General features: G+C 33.2%; 1 protein-coding gene across 2 annotated transcripts; it reads left to right on the plus strand.

Annotated features, from left to right (window-relative positions):
- The first annotated feature begins 464 nt into the window (after nucleotides 1–464).
- Nucleotides 465–15,450, plus strand: LOC133187236 (uncharacterized). 2 transcript variants are annotated; one of them, XM_061322590.1, is made up of 18 exons: nucleotides 465–534; nucleotides 2,200–2,311; nucleotides 2,698–2,783; nucleotides 3,185–3,276; nucleotides 3,591–3,702; nucleotides 6,889–6,995; nucleotides 7,201–7,327; nucleotides 7,742–7,862; nucleotides 8,227–8,312; nucleotides 8,644–8,783; nucleotides 8,879–8,938; nucleotides 10,417–10,578; nucleotides 11,580–11,708; nucleotides 12,040–12,154; nucleotides 13,363–13,506; nucleotides 13,757–13,929; nucleotides 14,037–14,128; nucleotides 14,301–15,450. In XM_061322590.1, the coding sequence occupies exons 1-18, from the start codon at nucleotides 468–470 to the stop codon at nucleotides 14,491–14,493; spliced, it is 2,118 nt and encodes a 705-aa protein (XP_061178574.1). In that variant the 5' UTR covers nucleotides 465–467; the 3' UTR covers nucleotides 14,494–15,450. The 2 variants fall into 2 exon arrangements, with proteins under 2 accessions (XP_061178574.1, XP_061178577.1); XM_061322593.1 differs by lacking the exons at nucleotides 465–534; nucleotides 2,200–2,311 and having other exon boundaries at nucleotides 2,741–2,783; nucleotides 3,185–3,346; nucleotides 14,301–14,746.
- Nucleotides 15,451–15,893: the final 443 nt, after the last annotated feature.

The raw sequence follows: 15,893 nt of genomic DNA on the forward strand, positions 1-15,893 counted from the left end.
GAGCTTATGATAAAGATGATAAAGGTCACGCTATTGTTTATATAAAGCATGAATAAGAAAACAAGGTTGTTGATTCAAAAAATAGATAAGGTTGGGGTGGGTGGGGTGTCCATGCTCCATGTGCTTGTGATCTTTTGTGCTAAAAAGAACTCTGAACAAATTTGAGACTTTCAAGTAAAAAAGTAAAAAGAATTTCCTTTTCTGCAATTGCTGTAAACTGACCATTATTCACTGCTTTTATTCACGATTTGTCAGTTCGGTTAATCCATCTGCTACTTTTTTATTTTTGCGACTGAGGAAAAATTTTACATAAAAATGGTTTGTGGCAAGAAATATTCTCGAGTAAAAGTGTATCGCTATAGTCGTGAATAAAAGTTGGTTTATTGTATTTTTTTTTATTTCTATATTTTTAGGGATGAGTTTGAGAAACTGATATTGAAGAAGAAAAAAATAATTGGAGCACCAAAATGTACAGACTGTGGAATACAATTGCTCCTAGAACAACATTTTTAAAAGGCAGAAAATTTTCATCTAGTAAGTACTTGTAAATGCTAATAAGAACCTTTCTAGTTGTAATATACATGTACAAGTATTCTCTCATAATTAGGTGGAAAGTTTGGGAAAAAAGTAAATATTTACTGAGAAGTATAACTTAACTGTTTAGGTGAAATAATCCTTGACAAATGTAGTGTCTGTAATTATTATGCAATATATACAAAAAGAAAAAAAAATGTTGAAATCACCTGTGCATTTAAACATTGTAGACAAGTGACCTGTGTATGTGTACATAATGAAAATGTTGTGTAAGATGTATGAACGATTTTTTAAAGCTATATATGGCGTATCTGAGCTCAAAAATAAAAATACGAGATTGAGTGTAGATAAACATGATATATGTTATTTATGTTCAAATTAAAGTTTTCACCGATTTTGAACTTGAATAATCTCATGTTTCTATAGTTATATTGACTTTAAATAAACTGTCTGTTATTTAAATGAGGAGTCTGTAAATAAATCGGTTATTGTTTAAAATTTCTAATATCTTTGAAACATTATTGATTTAAATTGTGTAATTTACAGGAAAGTCCTATCTTTATATAAAGTAATAAAACAAATAGAAAGATCTTTTTAATTTTAGTTAGTCTGAACTTATAAAAAATACGCCATATATGACTTTAAAGGTAGAAAGAACAAGATTCACTTAGGGCCTTTTTTGGCCCTGTGAATTTCAGAAAACCTGAAACTGCTTAGTTTTAGTTGACAATGCATTAAATATCATTTAGACCTTTGGTGACTGCGTATCTATCAAATATGACGTAATTTTCTGGCTAGTCAATGCATTATGACGTCATGAAATGCATCATTTTCCTCATATCCTGAAAAATTCTACAAATAAACACCAAATTTTTAAAGCTATTTTTCGATATTTAATATAGAGCGCACCTCTGATCTAAAATATGCAACTATTAAATGATAGAACTATTTCTGAGGATTACGAAACATGTTTTATTTTTTAGATCAGAGGGTGCGCTCATATTATTTCTCTTCTGTGAAAGTACTCAAATATACCTGTTTTCCTTAAAATTCAAGAACATTGCAATTCCATGAAGCCTGTTTTCCAAGACCTTGGCTTTAAGGAGAAAATTGTTTAATAGGAAATGAAAGCACTAAGTCTCTACTTTATCTTGATGTTTAAAATGGAACATAAAATGTTAGTCAATAAATCGGTATATCTACAGGGCCATTATATGCATAAAGTGAACCTAGCTCTTTGTGTATGTGGTATTTAGATTTAAAGACATTAATTAGCTCACTTGAGCCAAAGGTCTAAATGAATATGCAAGGATCCTAATATTGTATAGATTTAAATTTGTTCAGATGATGAACATTAGACTCAGCCTAGGCTACAAGAGGATTGTATTGTGTTGAAAAAGAATAAAAATCTTCATCACAATGGGTATTTATTTCAAATTAAAAATTAAAATGACTAATCCAGTACCATTTATAAGTTTTGCACTGACTCTGTCATCCTTTAATTAAGGTGGGACTCCAAATACAAGCCTTGTGTGACAAGAACTACCCTGTAAGCCATAAACAGGAAAATCAATATCCCTTTTTAATATTTAGGACCCTGAATATTGCCAAATTAATATGCGTGTTTCCATGGTGTGAATATACACATATTTTCATTTTCTACAGATATCATTGAAATATCAGAAGAGGTAAGAGAAGCATTGCATTATGGGAAGCCAGTTGTTGCTTTGGAGTCGACCATCATCACTCATGGCATGCCCCATCCCCAGAATCTTCAGTGAGTTAAAGTTTTAAGTAAATCCGGAGTACCTGAATGGAATTCTGGGGACACCTTGTATTTTGAATTTCACATATCAGAAATTGTGAACAGCTTAGAGAGAAATGCATCAAACTTATATATGATATAGTTTGTTATGATCAAATAGAAATCTTGCAAAAAGGGATTCCAAGAGATTTTGTTTACAACCCATGGAAGGGAGGATTTTTAGTCCTATTCTTGTTATTGGACTACTGGCACAGGATCAGTTCTGGGACAGGCCATGAACATTTGCAAAAGGACAAATACTTTTTAAAAAAAATCTCTGTAGAAAAAAGTAGTTTTAAAGGAGTTTTGCCATATTAGGAAACACTGACATTAATTTTTTTATGATATTTTGCCTTCAGAACTGCATTATCTGTGGAGAAAATTGTCAGGGAGAATGGGGCAACTCCAGCCACTATAGGAATACTGGGAGGCAAAGTCCGAGTGGGTAAATACTCTGTTATCCAACTTCACATCATGGAGGAAAAGGGAGACAAATGCGATAGCATTTTATTTAAATCTATTTAAAAACTAGCTAACAAGTGTGCTCTAATGAGTACATGCAGTTTGTTATTTTACATATGGATAACCTGATATTCAAATAAGTCTTGAAAATTATTTTTCATGTTTTACATTTTTAAACTGAATGAGATAGATTTCTTATGTGATGATGCAATTTGAAATCATATCATGTCATGGGTTAGTGCTCGTTAATACCACTACCAGAGTCATTTCAAGTCATATTGAATAAAGTCATACATCCATCATGTACATTGAACATCTAAAGATTTACTGCATACATGCTGAATGTGGTGCTGAGGATTATTCTTTTATTTTATGAATTGACAGGCTTGTCAACCATGGAGACCGAGTATTTAGCTGATCCTGCTACATCGGCCATCAAGACGTCACGAAGGGACTTTCCAGGGGTGATCAGCTTGGTATTGATGGGGGATAATATATTTTCTTATACAGGAATAACTATATAGATTGATATATTTGAAAATATCTGTAAGTCTTTTCATAATTTATTGAATTTAGTTTCAAGTAACAAGCAACATTTTCAAAATTCACCTTACATCAATTTAGCAATAAATCTGTTTCATATTGTTACTAGTAAATATGCAAGGTTTAGTAAATTATCTTATGTATAATAATAGTAGGAGCAAAGCAGATAAAGTCTGTAAACCTATTTATTGAATGAAGAATCATTATTAAGAGAAATTTTCTGAAGGGTTTTGCTTTCTGTTTGAAGAAACTGAATGGCGGCACCACTGTTAGTGGTACAATGGTAGTGGCAGAAATGGTAGGCATCCAGATCTTTGTGACTGGCGGTATAGGAGGGGTTCACCATGGGGTACAGGAAAGTAAGTCAATTGTACTGTTTATTTGGCATGTATGAGTATTCATAAACTGTAATTGCATGTTATATTTTATGCTAGATCATTGAGCTGCAATTTTTCGTATTAATTAGTTTTTGAAAGCATTTAATACATTGAGCTAAGTTAAAGTATTTTGCTCCTCTTCCTACAAGGTGTCAACACAAAACAGTAAATTATCATGCACTTCAGTACAATCATGAAAGATGAGTGATTTAATTACTGTTTGTGTATTAACACATGCAAGCCTTTAATATTGATGTAATTTAAAGATACAATTTTAAATTGTTGATTCATTCAAGTCCTGGATTCAGGTCCAGTTTAAATTTCTGCATGCTGGTAATTTGAATATCAACTGAACAAATTTTGGTAGACAAAGTGCAAATACATGTAATTAAATTGACCAGTATAAAAGTAATGGAAAAATGGCAGTTTAAAGTTCTACCATTAAATTTATAGTATATTTTTATCTTAATGCATGTAATACAATGTACAGGTGTATGGATAGAGGTCTTGGGACAGGAGAGGTGAGAGACAGGCTGTTTAGTTTGACCAGAGACTTAAATAGAGATGATTAGCAGCTCTGCCATTAACAGGTTTATTTGCCAAAATATGTGCTGGACCAGGCATTATTTTGAATACTTCCATCTGACGTTAACTCCTTTTTAATTCTATTATGTATGGGGATAGGATTTGTAAAGTTTATAAACTATCCATTCATTAAAGAAGCAATATCTACATTCAGTGTAATTTTCTTTTTTAAATCCATTAGAAATCTACGACGTTCAAATCTCTATAACACACGTGAAACCTTGTCACCGCGCGATAGAATACACAGTAGGAACTATATGCATTTTCAATATCTAGGAACACCAAAATGTATATTGTTTTAACTCGATTTAATACAAAACTACTACCCTGTTAAATTAACATTAAATACAACAACTGTGCGTTTAAAATTAATCTGTCATTTTTTTCCTCCCAATGTTCATTTGCGTTATTTAACTTTCCAAAGTCACAAATGGCGCTTACATCTATTAACTAAGCACACCAGTTAGGAAAGGCACTAACTTCATAATAAAGATAAATAATTATGAAGAGAGAAAATTAGAGAATGTAAATACATGTATAAACATTGAATTCTTGTTTTTGGATGTCGTCGGTCCTATAACACACCTGGCCGTGCCTACAAATTATCATTCCACGCTCGCGTGGTATTCAATTTGTCGGCACGGCCAGGTGTGTTATAGGACCAACGACATCCAAAAACAAGAATTCAATGCTTAAAAGTATCCCAATTATAAAGAGGTAACTATGGTAAAGTCTCAGAGATTTGGCTGACTACCTGTTGCATTCCTAAACTCCTTCCTTATTGTTTTAAATTTAAAAAAAAAAAACATAAAAAAAATGACATTCTGGGTAATTTGTTAGTTGGATTTAGAGGGTTTATCTCATTATTCTTGGCAATTTTTAAGATATACATGTAATTTATTTTAATTGGTGTTTGCATTTTTCTCAAAATCCTGTGGGCCAGCAGATAAGGCAAGATTTCAAGCAGTTGTCAATCTCAGTTATTTATGTCTCTGGTTTGACTTTAACCTCAAAGAATTGTTTTTATGCCTGATGTTGTCGTGCAGTCATGGATGTTTCATTTATCTTAAATATCTACTGTTTTCTGATGTTACTAGAGTATGAATTTCTTTAGCAGTGATACACATGTACCTTATGACTTTTACTAATTTTGAAGTAACATTTGATTGCTGTGGGTAGATTAACATGGTCATTATTAAAAAATGTTTTCTGATGTAATCCAACCCAAAAATTTGAAGCTAGTTAAGTTGGAAGTTTTTTTGTACAGTTGAACTTCAGTATCTTGAACACTGATATCTAAAATACCATGGATATCTTGCATATAAGTTGATCAACAACATGGATATACCAGATTAACTTGTTAATACTGTAAACCAACATTTATTTGCATGCAAGAAATTTCATTGACCCTCTTTTACCGTGGAAAATTTTTCACCGCAAACTGTTTATTTCATTATGAATATCTTCAGTCAGGAAAATTAGTTTTTATGGATAGATTCCAAATTGACAAGTTGCAAATAAAAATTGTTTGCAATTAAAAGTTGGTATACAGTATACTAGAAACTGGCATCCAAACAATAATTATCAGTATGTGCAAATATATAGGTACATGTATATATATTGAATCATCTACCAAGTCAACTTTTTGAAATTTTCCATATTTTGTTAAAATGAACTAAAAATATACATAATTGATCAATCAATAAATACATGTATAAAAATTAAGTTACATGTATGAGTTTTTGTAGAAAATTATTCAGTTGCTGTAAACAGTTGGATTATGTCAGAGAACTCATTTTGTAGACTGCCCAGAGCTCTCAGCATTTTTAATGAGTTTGCCATTTTGACCCTGAGTCTGTGTCAGGTCTCACTACTGAACTGTTATATATTTCTTGTTTTGATTTTGTCTGTCTTTGTACATGTATCTATGGAACTCACTACAAACATTTCATTTTGTTTTCTGTCCCAAATACATTATAATGACATGATCGTCTGTAAAGCCCTCCCTCCCTCTCTCTCTCTCTCTCTCTCTCTCTCTCTCTCTCAGGCAATTTTTAAGTTGTTGAAAACTCCATAAATTCAAAATCTTTGTAGATGATGAGGTAGAAAATCTGGTATATTTTTACATAAAATATGGATAATAAGGATAAAACATTTTATTGGAAATATGAGGGTCAAAACTTACTGATTAATTAATTGTGGTGGTCAGACGGGTTTGATCGCCGGTTGCCAGATAGCTCAGTTGGTAGAGCACCTGACTGGAGATTCAGGAGGCCTGGGTTTGAATCACAGTCTGGTCCGTCACATTTTTCTCCTCTTCTATTACATAATTAATATGTCATAAAATGCCCTGTTCTTAGTTCTTACAGGTCCAAATGATAGCCCCATGAGGACATCTCTAGTTAAAAACAAATGTTAAACATCAAATAAATATTAATCTGAGAGAGACTCAATATTTAGGATTTTAAAATTCATGATGAGTGGAATTTGCCACTACCAGAGGCATGTGTTTCATTGACACTTTGTCATCATTTAGATATAGGTCTGTTTATAGATTTCACCTTTTGTTGATATTTCTTTCAGCTATGGATATCAGTGCAGATCTAACAGAACTAGGCAGAACTCCTATCACTGTTATATCTTCAGGGATAAAGTCTATCTTAGACATTGGCAAATCACTGGAATACCTGGTACTTGCAAAAACTATGACTATTATATGACTTAGTAGTTGTTTCACCACTAGCTTAACAAAAATAATTATTTAAAAAAAAAATAAACAGAGACTAAAAAATGAACAATGCAAGTTTATATATGTTGTAAGAAAATTTTGTCAGATATTAAAAAGAGATTTTTTTTTGCTCAAATCTCAAACTAATGATGCTGTTTATATGATAGGAGACAGAGGGGGTTGCTGTGGCAACATACAGCTCTTCAAGAGAATTCCCGGCATTTTTCACACCACATAGTGGTTTCCAAGTGCCGTACAATCTCACTAACCCAACCCAGGCTGCACACTTTATAGGTAAGGCCGGCCATGTGTTAGTGAAATGGTGCAAGAGGATTTCATGACTTTGATCCTAGTTCCAAGTAAAGGGAAGTAACTCTAAGACTTATTCTTGTTAAAAAAAATCTGCTTTAAACTGAAGACATTTTTCAAACTGTTGAAATCTGTTATGTTGATGGTTGTGTAGAAAGGTGAAATTTTACAACAAACACTATAAATGTCCTATTTCTTTATTATGTTAGTTATCAATTCTTAATACGTGTATATCAAAAAAGAAAAAGATAATCCATAGGAAGGACTGGTAAATTTATCCCCCCAAAATATTGTTACCAAAAATATCAAGTCAAGTAGCATTATACTGACTGAGTAATCTTTCATGATGTTTGTTTCCTTTGGACAGTGGTATTCATCATTATTTATCACTGCTTTTAGAGGCTCACATGGATATGCACCTTAAGTCAGGGATCCTGATTGGTGTGCCCATTCCTGAATCTGATGCCACCTCAGGGGAGATAATTCAGCTAGCTATAGACTCCGCTGTATTACAAGCAAAGTAAGCAGGCTCTGGGATCGCGAAACATCATAAGCTTACAAAATGTATATAATGGGGAGAAAAAATGTTGCAGTTAAACAGTCCAAAGTAAAAAAAAACAGTGCATCACCAAAATGCTGTTATCTGCAAATTTTGAGTTTTGGTTCGCAATTAATAAGCATCTGACAGATGAATGAAATTTTGACTTAAGTCTAGTCTGCTTCATGATCCCAGGGCCTGATGTTTAGCAGTTTTTGTTTACCTGCTATAATTCTGAAACTTATGATGGACTTACGTCAGTGTATTTGATAAAATGATATTTATTTAGAAATAAAATGTATGGTTACATATACTTACATTATTATGCATACTTATATTTATATAGAAAAGAGAAGATATCAGGGAAAGATGTGACTCCCTTTATCTTGGAGAAGGTGAACGAATTGACAGGAGGGGCATCTCTAGAAGCCAGTATCCTTCTTATTTTGCTGCAGATTTTTAAATATAAGGGAGGGATTTATAATCATGTAATTTTGCAAGAAACACCACTCACTAAATACTCGCTTTTATTCTTACGTTGCTGAAATCTATGTAAAAGGTCCTGATCAAAAAGAGCACTTGCAAATTCTTATTCTTGCAATTGGATGTCTATAAGTCATTTTGCAATGTTAAGTACTAGCTTGCATAAGATAAGGAATCTACAGTATACACTAGCCAGATTATTTTTTATTTAGATTATATTTAGACAAACTACATAGTAATTAATAAAGAAAAGATTTTGTGATTGACTTAACTTAGACAGATATGAACCTCATCCAGAACAATGCCCGAGTGGGCAGCCAGATAGCATATAAATTATCTAAACTCATCAAATCCAAGAGAGGAAGACCAAACCCTGCCCGAGTGACAAAACACACAGAAAAAACAGAGAAAACAGATGTGGTAAGAAAAGGTTCATATTTCTCAATATTTGGACATTGTATCTTTATTGATATTTATTAAGTTACATTGATATTAATCAATGTCTGATTTTACAGGTGGTGATTGGTGGATCTATTGTTGATTTTTATGCAAGAGTCAACTCAGACAATTTCCAGGTGATTCGTTTATTGTCTTTGAATGCTGAATCATCAAAGAATGTGCATATTAATTTTTTAGGTCACCTGAGTCACTCAGGTGACCTATTGCTATCTGTTTTTGTCCAGCAATTTGTGTTGGCATTAACATTTGAACATTTTTAGCTTGTAAATTTTATGGTCCCAGTCCCCCTGGGGCCTGAGGGGTGTGGCTAAAACCATCAAAATTAATGCAATCTTGAAATTTTTCTTCTTTACTTCTGGACACCAAGTAGTCAAACTGTTGGCTTGATTGTACTTAATAGTATTGGGCCCTCTACATAAATTGTGAAATTCATGGCCCCTGGGTCAGAGATTCTGGAATAAGGGTGGGGTTTTATTGATCATATAGTAAAAATGAATGCTTTTCCTCTCCCCCTGTATATTTAGCTTACAGATTAAATGCATGGTTTTGATAAGCAAGGGTGTCTCTTCCAAAATAGGCCCTTGGTTCGAGTCCCGGTTGAGACTTGATTTTTCACCACCTGTGACATATCTTTGCACAATAAATGTTCTTCAAAGACCAAGAGAGACTATTTTGAGAGAGAATGTGATCAGCTTACTGTATGTGCTCAAGCACCATTGTTTTGTTATAGTGACAAAAAGGAATTATTAGCACTGGCAAGTACAGGCAAGTAAATAAATCTACTTTATGATTTGCTACTGAGTACTAGTCTAACTATTTTGTTGGTCCCTGATTAACCTATATCTCTTGCTTTTGGGTAACATATATTCATCAATCAATTTATGTTATTTTGTACTTCTTTGGATTCATTACAGGGTTGTATTATTCTCAGGTGACCATTTTAGCCCTTGTAGTACTCTATAAATGCAGTAAAAACTGGTACTGTAAATCACTTTTTTATTTGTGAGGATTTTATTTTTGTATAGTTATCAAGACCATTTCCTCATGAAAATTTCATTCTTGCATATACATGTACAGTCAAACCTTGTTATTTCTAACTCATTGAAACTGAGGAAAAACTTTGAGATATCTGAGGATTCGAGATAGCCAGGGTAAAATACTTAGAAGAATAAGTAGTTGGGACTTCGAAACCACTTCGACATACCCACAGTATTCGAGATATCTGTGTTCTAGATACTGAAGTTCAAATGTATTTATATTATTAAAGATTGCTAGTACATGAAACGGTAACCAGAATTCATGAAAATTTTATTTTGCTTAAAAAATGCCATATGATTTTCTTATGAAAATAAGATGTTGCAAAAATTAGGTGATCTACAGAACTTTGAAATGGAGACATAATAGAAAACCTTTCAGACTTTGTAATTTCATAGGGCCATAATTCATTTACTTTCACTTAGAATTTGAATCAATTTCAGAATCTACTTCTATGGAAATGAAAGATAAAACTCTAATATACAATGTAAATACTGTACATTATTTTAAAAGATGAATCATTGAGGAGCCTTTTACACCTGTATTCTGTATTTTTCAGAGTAATGGTGCAACCTATCCAGGAGGAGTGGATCAATCATTTGGAGGGGTGGGAAGAAATCTGGCAGATGGATTGACTCGTCTTGGTGTTAATACATTGTTCATTTCTGCTATTGGAAAAGATTCACACAGAGCTGGATTTAAATCCTATTGTAGTCACATGGTAATTATTTACTAATTAAAACATTATTTACGTGGAATGCATGGGATTTAGGGATTACACTGTTTGTTTACTATTTCAAATACTGTACATGACTTTGCCAGCTGATAGTTGGATATGGAATTTCTTTGATTGGGATGAGCCAGGGTTGGCGGGTTCTTCATTTTATTAGTACCGGTAGTCCCTTTTTTTAAATTTTTAAACATGCATGGAAGATGCATGGCTTGTCTTTGCAAATAAGCTCTAGACTTGATTGCAGTCTTTTGGAGTAATCCTGAATATTAAATTTTTTACGGACCCATCTTATGGCAACTTTTGACATCTCAAGGTTTTTTTTTAATTAATAAGAAACACTTCCATTGGAAATACCACACTACATGTGCTTACAGCTATTTCATCAACCTAAATTTGGCGATAATACACTGTGAGGGTCTTTGTAAAAGTGATTAAACAGTCAAATCTTGTTATATTGAACTCAATGGGACTGTGGAAAAACTTTGAGATATCCAAGGGTTTGAGATATTGGGGTAAAATACATAAAGGAAACCTGGTTAGGACTGCCAGATGCTGTGGTATTCAAGATACCGATGTTTGAGATACAGAAGTTCAACTGTGTATATATTAAATATAGGTGATTCCATCAGCAGGCTAACCTGACTGTGGGTCACGTTTATTGAGTTGCATCCTTGTTTAAATCAGCTGGCCATTTATGGCTGGATTGTTATTATTTTGTACCTCCATCTGTAGCTGTTTGATTTTTTTGACATTTGATTCCATTTTTGTGTTGCTTTATCACTGAAGCCTTAGACTCAAAATATTGTTTTTCATCAACTTGCAATATCTCTGAGGGTCACATGAATATGTTGTGACAAGTAAACTTGATATTTTTGAGCTTGTCAGATGTTACATTGTTGTCTAGATATGTATGTAATAATAAACAATTATCCTCTTTTCACATGGTCTATTTATATACTACAACACAATTATATGCATTTTATACACAGAACCTGGAAGCTGTGCTTGAATTGGAAGGTCAGAGAACTGCCACCTATTGTGCTGTATTGCAGAAAGGGGGACAACTCCTGTTTGGAATTGGTGACATGGATATTCACCGCCAGATAACTCCAGAATATGTTAGTATGAGCAATAATGGTGGAAAAGATAAAAATTTTCTCAAAGTGGATTTGTAACTGAACATAATCCACATAATGAAACTCTGGTTGTGTAGTCTTTCGAAAGGATACTTAATACTATAAAAGAGATGTAGAATTCATCCATATTATAAAGTACATAGTGGCCAGTCTGTATTTGATTATTCACCTTGTGCAAGAACTGAAAGTAACTGGATGTCCCCACTTCTTTTAAGTAATTATTGATTTCATCATAGATAGAGAAAGACATGTACTAGTTAGTCTCTAGTATTTGTGGTATTTGTAAGAATTACCATAAATGAGTTTATTGTAGATAGAGAAGTACAGGGACATTATAGAGGAGTCCAGGATGGTGTGTATTGATGGCAATGTGACAGTGGAAGCATTACGCTGGGCCCTTCAGATCACACAGGCAAAAAACATACCAGGTAATTGTCCAAATCTGAATTTAAATTTCTATTTGAAGATGTACATGTATTTATTCACCAACAAATTACTGGCATTTGTGTAGAGGGATAAGAGAGTTAATTTAGTCTTAAAGCCATATATGTACATACAGGTAATTCTTGATGGCTCGAACTTCGATCTCTCGAAGTTCTTGATCGTTCGAAGTGAGTCTCCGGTCCTGAATTTTTCTCCTATATAACTAAGCAAATTTACTCTTGATATCTCGAACTCTTGATCTCTCGAAACCCTTGATCCCTCGAAGTCAAAATGCAGTCCCGCTATGCATATTCTATTAGAATTTACCCTCGATACCTCGAAGTGGCTATGTGTACACCAGGTTACACAATTAACACCTTTACTTGGACATTTAAATGGCCCCAGGCAGAAGACGCGGGTCTCGAGGAACGGGATGTTTATTCAGGTGACACTTATGCTGCAAGGTGATAATTGATTTATAATTAATCATATTTTGCCTATATGCTATTAAAATAATTATCATCGACTGTCTTACGATAATTTAGAGACGCAGTGTCCTTGAAAAGTAGTAATTGATTACAAGCCTAAACAATAATTTAATTTTTATTTTGAGTCAGTGTCAAAGTTAAACGAAATATGAAAAAGCAGAAACAGCTTCAATGTCAATATGACGACTATTATTGGACAAATACTTACAGAACTGCATTCAATGATCATGTTTGGAATAGTCAATGCTATGTACGACGCTGTAAAATGTTGTTTTCATGTAACAAATGCGTAGTATGATGTACGTATTACAAAGACTAAATGAATAAATATACATGAAATGACGATATACATTTTTTTTGCTTTGCTTAGTTTAATGAAATATTCATCTAAATCACTTAAAAATATCGTTGTTTTATAAAAACCACGTGTAAAAAAACCTGTTAACAAACCCGGGAAATTCCGGACTCTTGAAGACTCGAACTCTTGATCTCTCGAAGTTTTTCTTCGGTCCCGCGGACTTCGAGGTATCTTGAGTTACCTGTATATATATATATATATATATATATATATATATATATATATATATATGTACATGCACTTTTCTGTTTGCCTGCAACAACTTAGGGCAGATTAATACGTCATCATTTTCCAGCTACTGATACATTGTATAATCATGTTAAGCTCTCTCAGGTTGTTAATGAAATGTTGATTTTTTTTTTTACAGTTTGTTTTGAACCCACAGACATACACAAAGCTAGTAAACCATTCCAGGTCAACATCAGGAAAGCTATTACCATGGCAACACCCAATCTGAATGAACTCAGAACCATGTATAAATTCTTGACGGGAAGTTTAGATACTGCTTATGGTAAGTAGAGAATATTAGCTGAATATTTATTTATAAAAAACATTACTAACTAGCGTCCTGTTTTTGCACACTGTACACTTATTTATGTAGACTTGTGAAGATTCTTTCATATGATTTGTGTATTCATGTATCCTTCAGTTTGTTTATAAAAATTATGACGTAGTTTACAGTAAGATAATCAGTAAATGAAGAATCTTTTTATATAAAATTCTTAGGCCTGGCTTTCATGATCATTTTCTGTTGGTCTCAGGCTGTACCAGTTCAGATAATGAACCATTGAACAGTGTGCTGATGGAAAGTGTCCTGTTATCCAAAGTAATTGCCTTACACATTCCTACTGTGATAGTCACACTAGGGAAGCACGGCATGGCCCTGTGTCAGAGACACAAGACAAAGAAACCAGACCAAAGCATCATACTGAAAGTAAAACTTCTTATTGTATACATACTATAAACTAAAAAATCATAATGCACCTTAGAGTCGACGTGTAACAAAATTAATTAATAAGGTCTGAGTTATTCTTTTTGCAGGATGGAAGCTATTTGACTGTTGACTGGTATTCAGCAGTGCCAAAGGGACAGGAACCAGACAAAATTGTCAGTGTATCAGGGGCTGGAGACTGGTAAGTATTCTCATTCCTCAGTGGCAATATATGTACATTCACACCTTTAATTGTGCTAAAGATGAAACTACTTAGAATTCACTAAGTACTTTATTAATTTCAGAATTCATCGTAGCTCTTAGAAATGGAGAATTCAGAATCAAAGTAATACACTTGTATTGTTCAATTTCAGCTTGGTTTCAGCCATTGTATCTGGAATCGTAAGAAGTCGCGACCTTGACCTCTCCATAAAACAAGGACTCCGAGCAGCTCAACTGTCTCTTCAATCCCATCATGCAGTACCGGCTTCCCTCTCACAAAAACAGATAGAATTAACAGACGATGTGTGGAAACAGTTAACCTGTACCAGAATAACTGAAGCATGACCAAGTAAAAGGATATGAGGACCATAGTGATAAAATGGCTTCTATTTTCTCACTTAAATGTTAAAATGAAAGGCAGATTCAATTTCTGTGTCCGTTATTGTACTTTGTATGATAAGGCTAATACAAGCTTCAAAAGCTACATTTTAATGCCCCCGTTACCCTGTCATTCCTTCATTATCTCGGCAACAGTTGAACACACTCAATTTGATATATGGATACGACATAGGAATATGTAGGTCAGTTTCGAATTTGGTCATGGTCTGATGATTTTTGACAGAGTTATCCCTCTTGAACTTAGCATTGACTTTCCGTTCATTATCTTGGCAACAGTTGCACACACTCAAATTTGACATATGGATACGTCATAGGGAACGCAGGTCAAATTCGAATTTGGACATGGTCGGATGATTTTTGACGGAGTTATCCCTCTAGAACTTAGAAAAAAATAAGAAATTTTCAGTTTCCACTAACTTTCATAGGGATGTATGTATAAGGTTGAAATTGCATATGCAGGTATTTTACCAGAAAATACAGGTCAAGTTTGAGTTTGGTCTTGGTTCAATGATTTTTGACAGAGTTATCCCTCTTGAACTTAGAAAATAAATAAGAAATTTTCAGTTTTCGCTCTCTTACTTTTGTACAGATGGATGTATAAGGTTGAAATTGCATATAAATGTATTTTACCAGAAAATACCAGTCAAGTTTGAATTTAGTCGTGGTGTGATGATTTTTGATCCCTCTTGAACTTAGAAAAAAAATCTTGCATGCAAACAAATTTAAAACTAAATATGGCATTAGGAATTTTGGCTGCCTGCAGGGGCTTTCGTGGAGTTACGACACATCTAGTCTCTACAAAATATCATTAACAGATATGATTTATCTCATGTCAAAGAAATCCAAAAAACACTAATACTTGAATTTTACGTTACCATACAGATGTGTCCTATTGTTGCTTGTTTGTCCTTGTTCTTTCTATATTTATCTTGTTGATAATGTTTTCATTTTTTTTAAAAAACATTTTTCTGACTCTGCTACAAAACCTCTGAGATAATGTATTTAAAACCCTACTGGCCTTAAAGGACCTTTAGCATCTATTTTTAGCATTATCAGCAATGGTCGTGGCAATGCTAAAAATGAATGTCACTAGTAATTCAGTCTTAGAAAATATCAAGAGTTATACCTAGAATCATAAGATAATTAATTAGGCTAATAATAAATGCCCAATTTTAGGATAAAATTGCTAAATTTGCTGGTCAGTAAAATTTTACCGGAATGAAGGAAATGATAAAATGTATGTTTATTTTTGTCGTAAGTATGGTTCTGGAGTAGAGCTACATTTCAGTTTAACAGAATGTATGTAAGAGTAAATGCCTAATGAAGTTTCTTATAAATATAAGCTG

Source organism: Saccostrea echinata, unplaced genomic scaffold, assembly GCF_033153115.1.
Source record: "Saccostrea echinata isolate AGI-Se365-2 ecotype Australia unplaced genomic scaffold, CSIRO_AGI_Sech_v1 ptg000014l, whole genome shotgun sequence".
NCBI lineage: Eukaryota > Metazoa > Mollusca > Bivalvia > Ostreida > Ostreidae > Saccostrea > Saccostrea echinata.

What these genes read in the sequence shown, in the direction of transcription:
- LOC133187236 (XM_061322590.1), top strand. Translation starts at nt 468, where the DNA reads ATGTACAGACTGTGGAATACAATTGCTCCTAGAACAACATTTTTAAAA. An exon ending in AGGGGCATCTCTAGAAGCCA is followed by an intron (nt 8,313 to 8,643) that starts GTATCCTTCTTA and finishes TAACTTAGACAG; the next exon opens with ATATGAACCTCATCCAGAAC. An exon ending in AAGTTTAGATACTGCTTATG is followed by an intron (nt 13,507 to 13,756) that starts GTAAGTAGAGAA and finishes TGTTGGTCTCAG; the next exon opens with GCTGTACCAGTTCAGATAAT.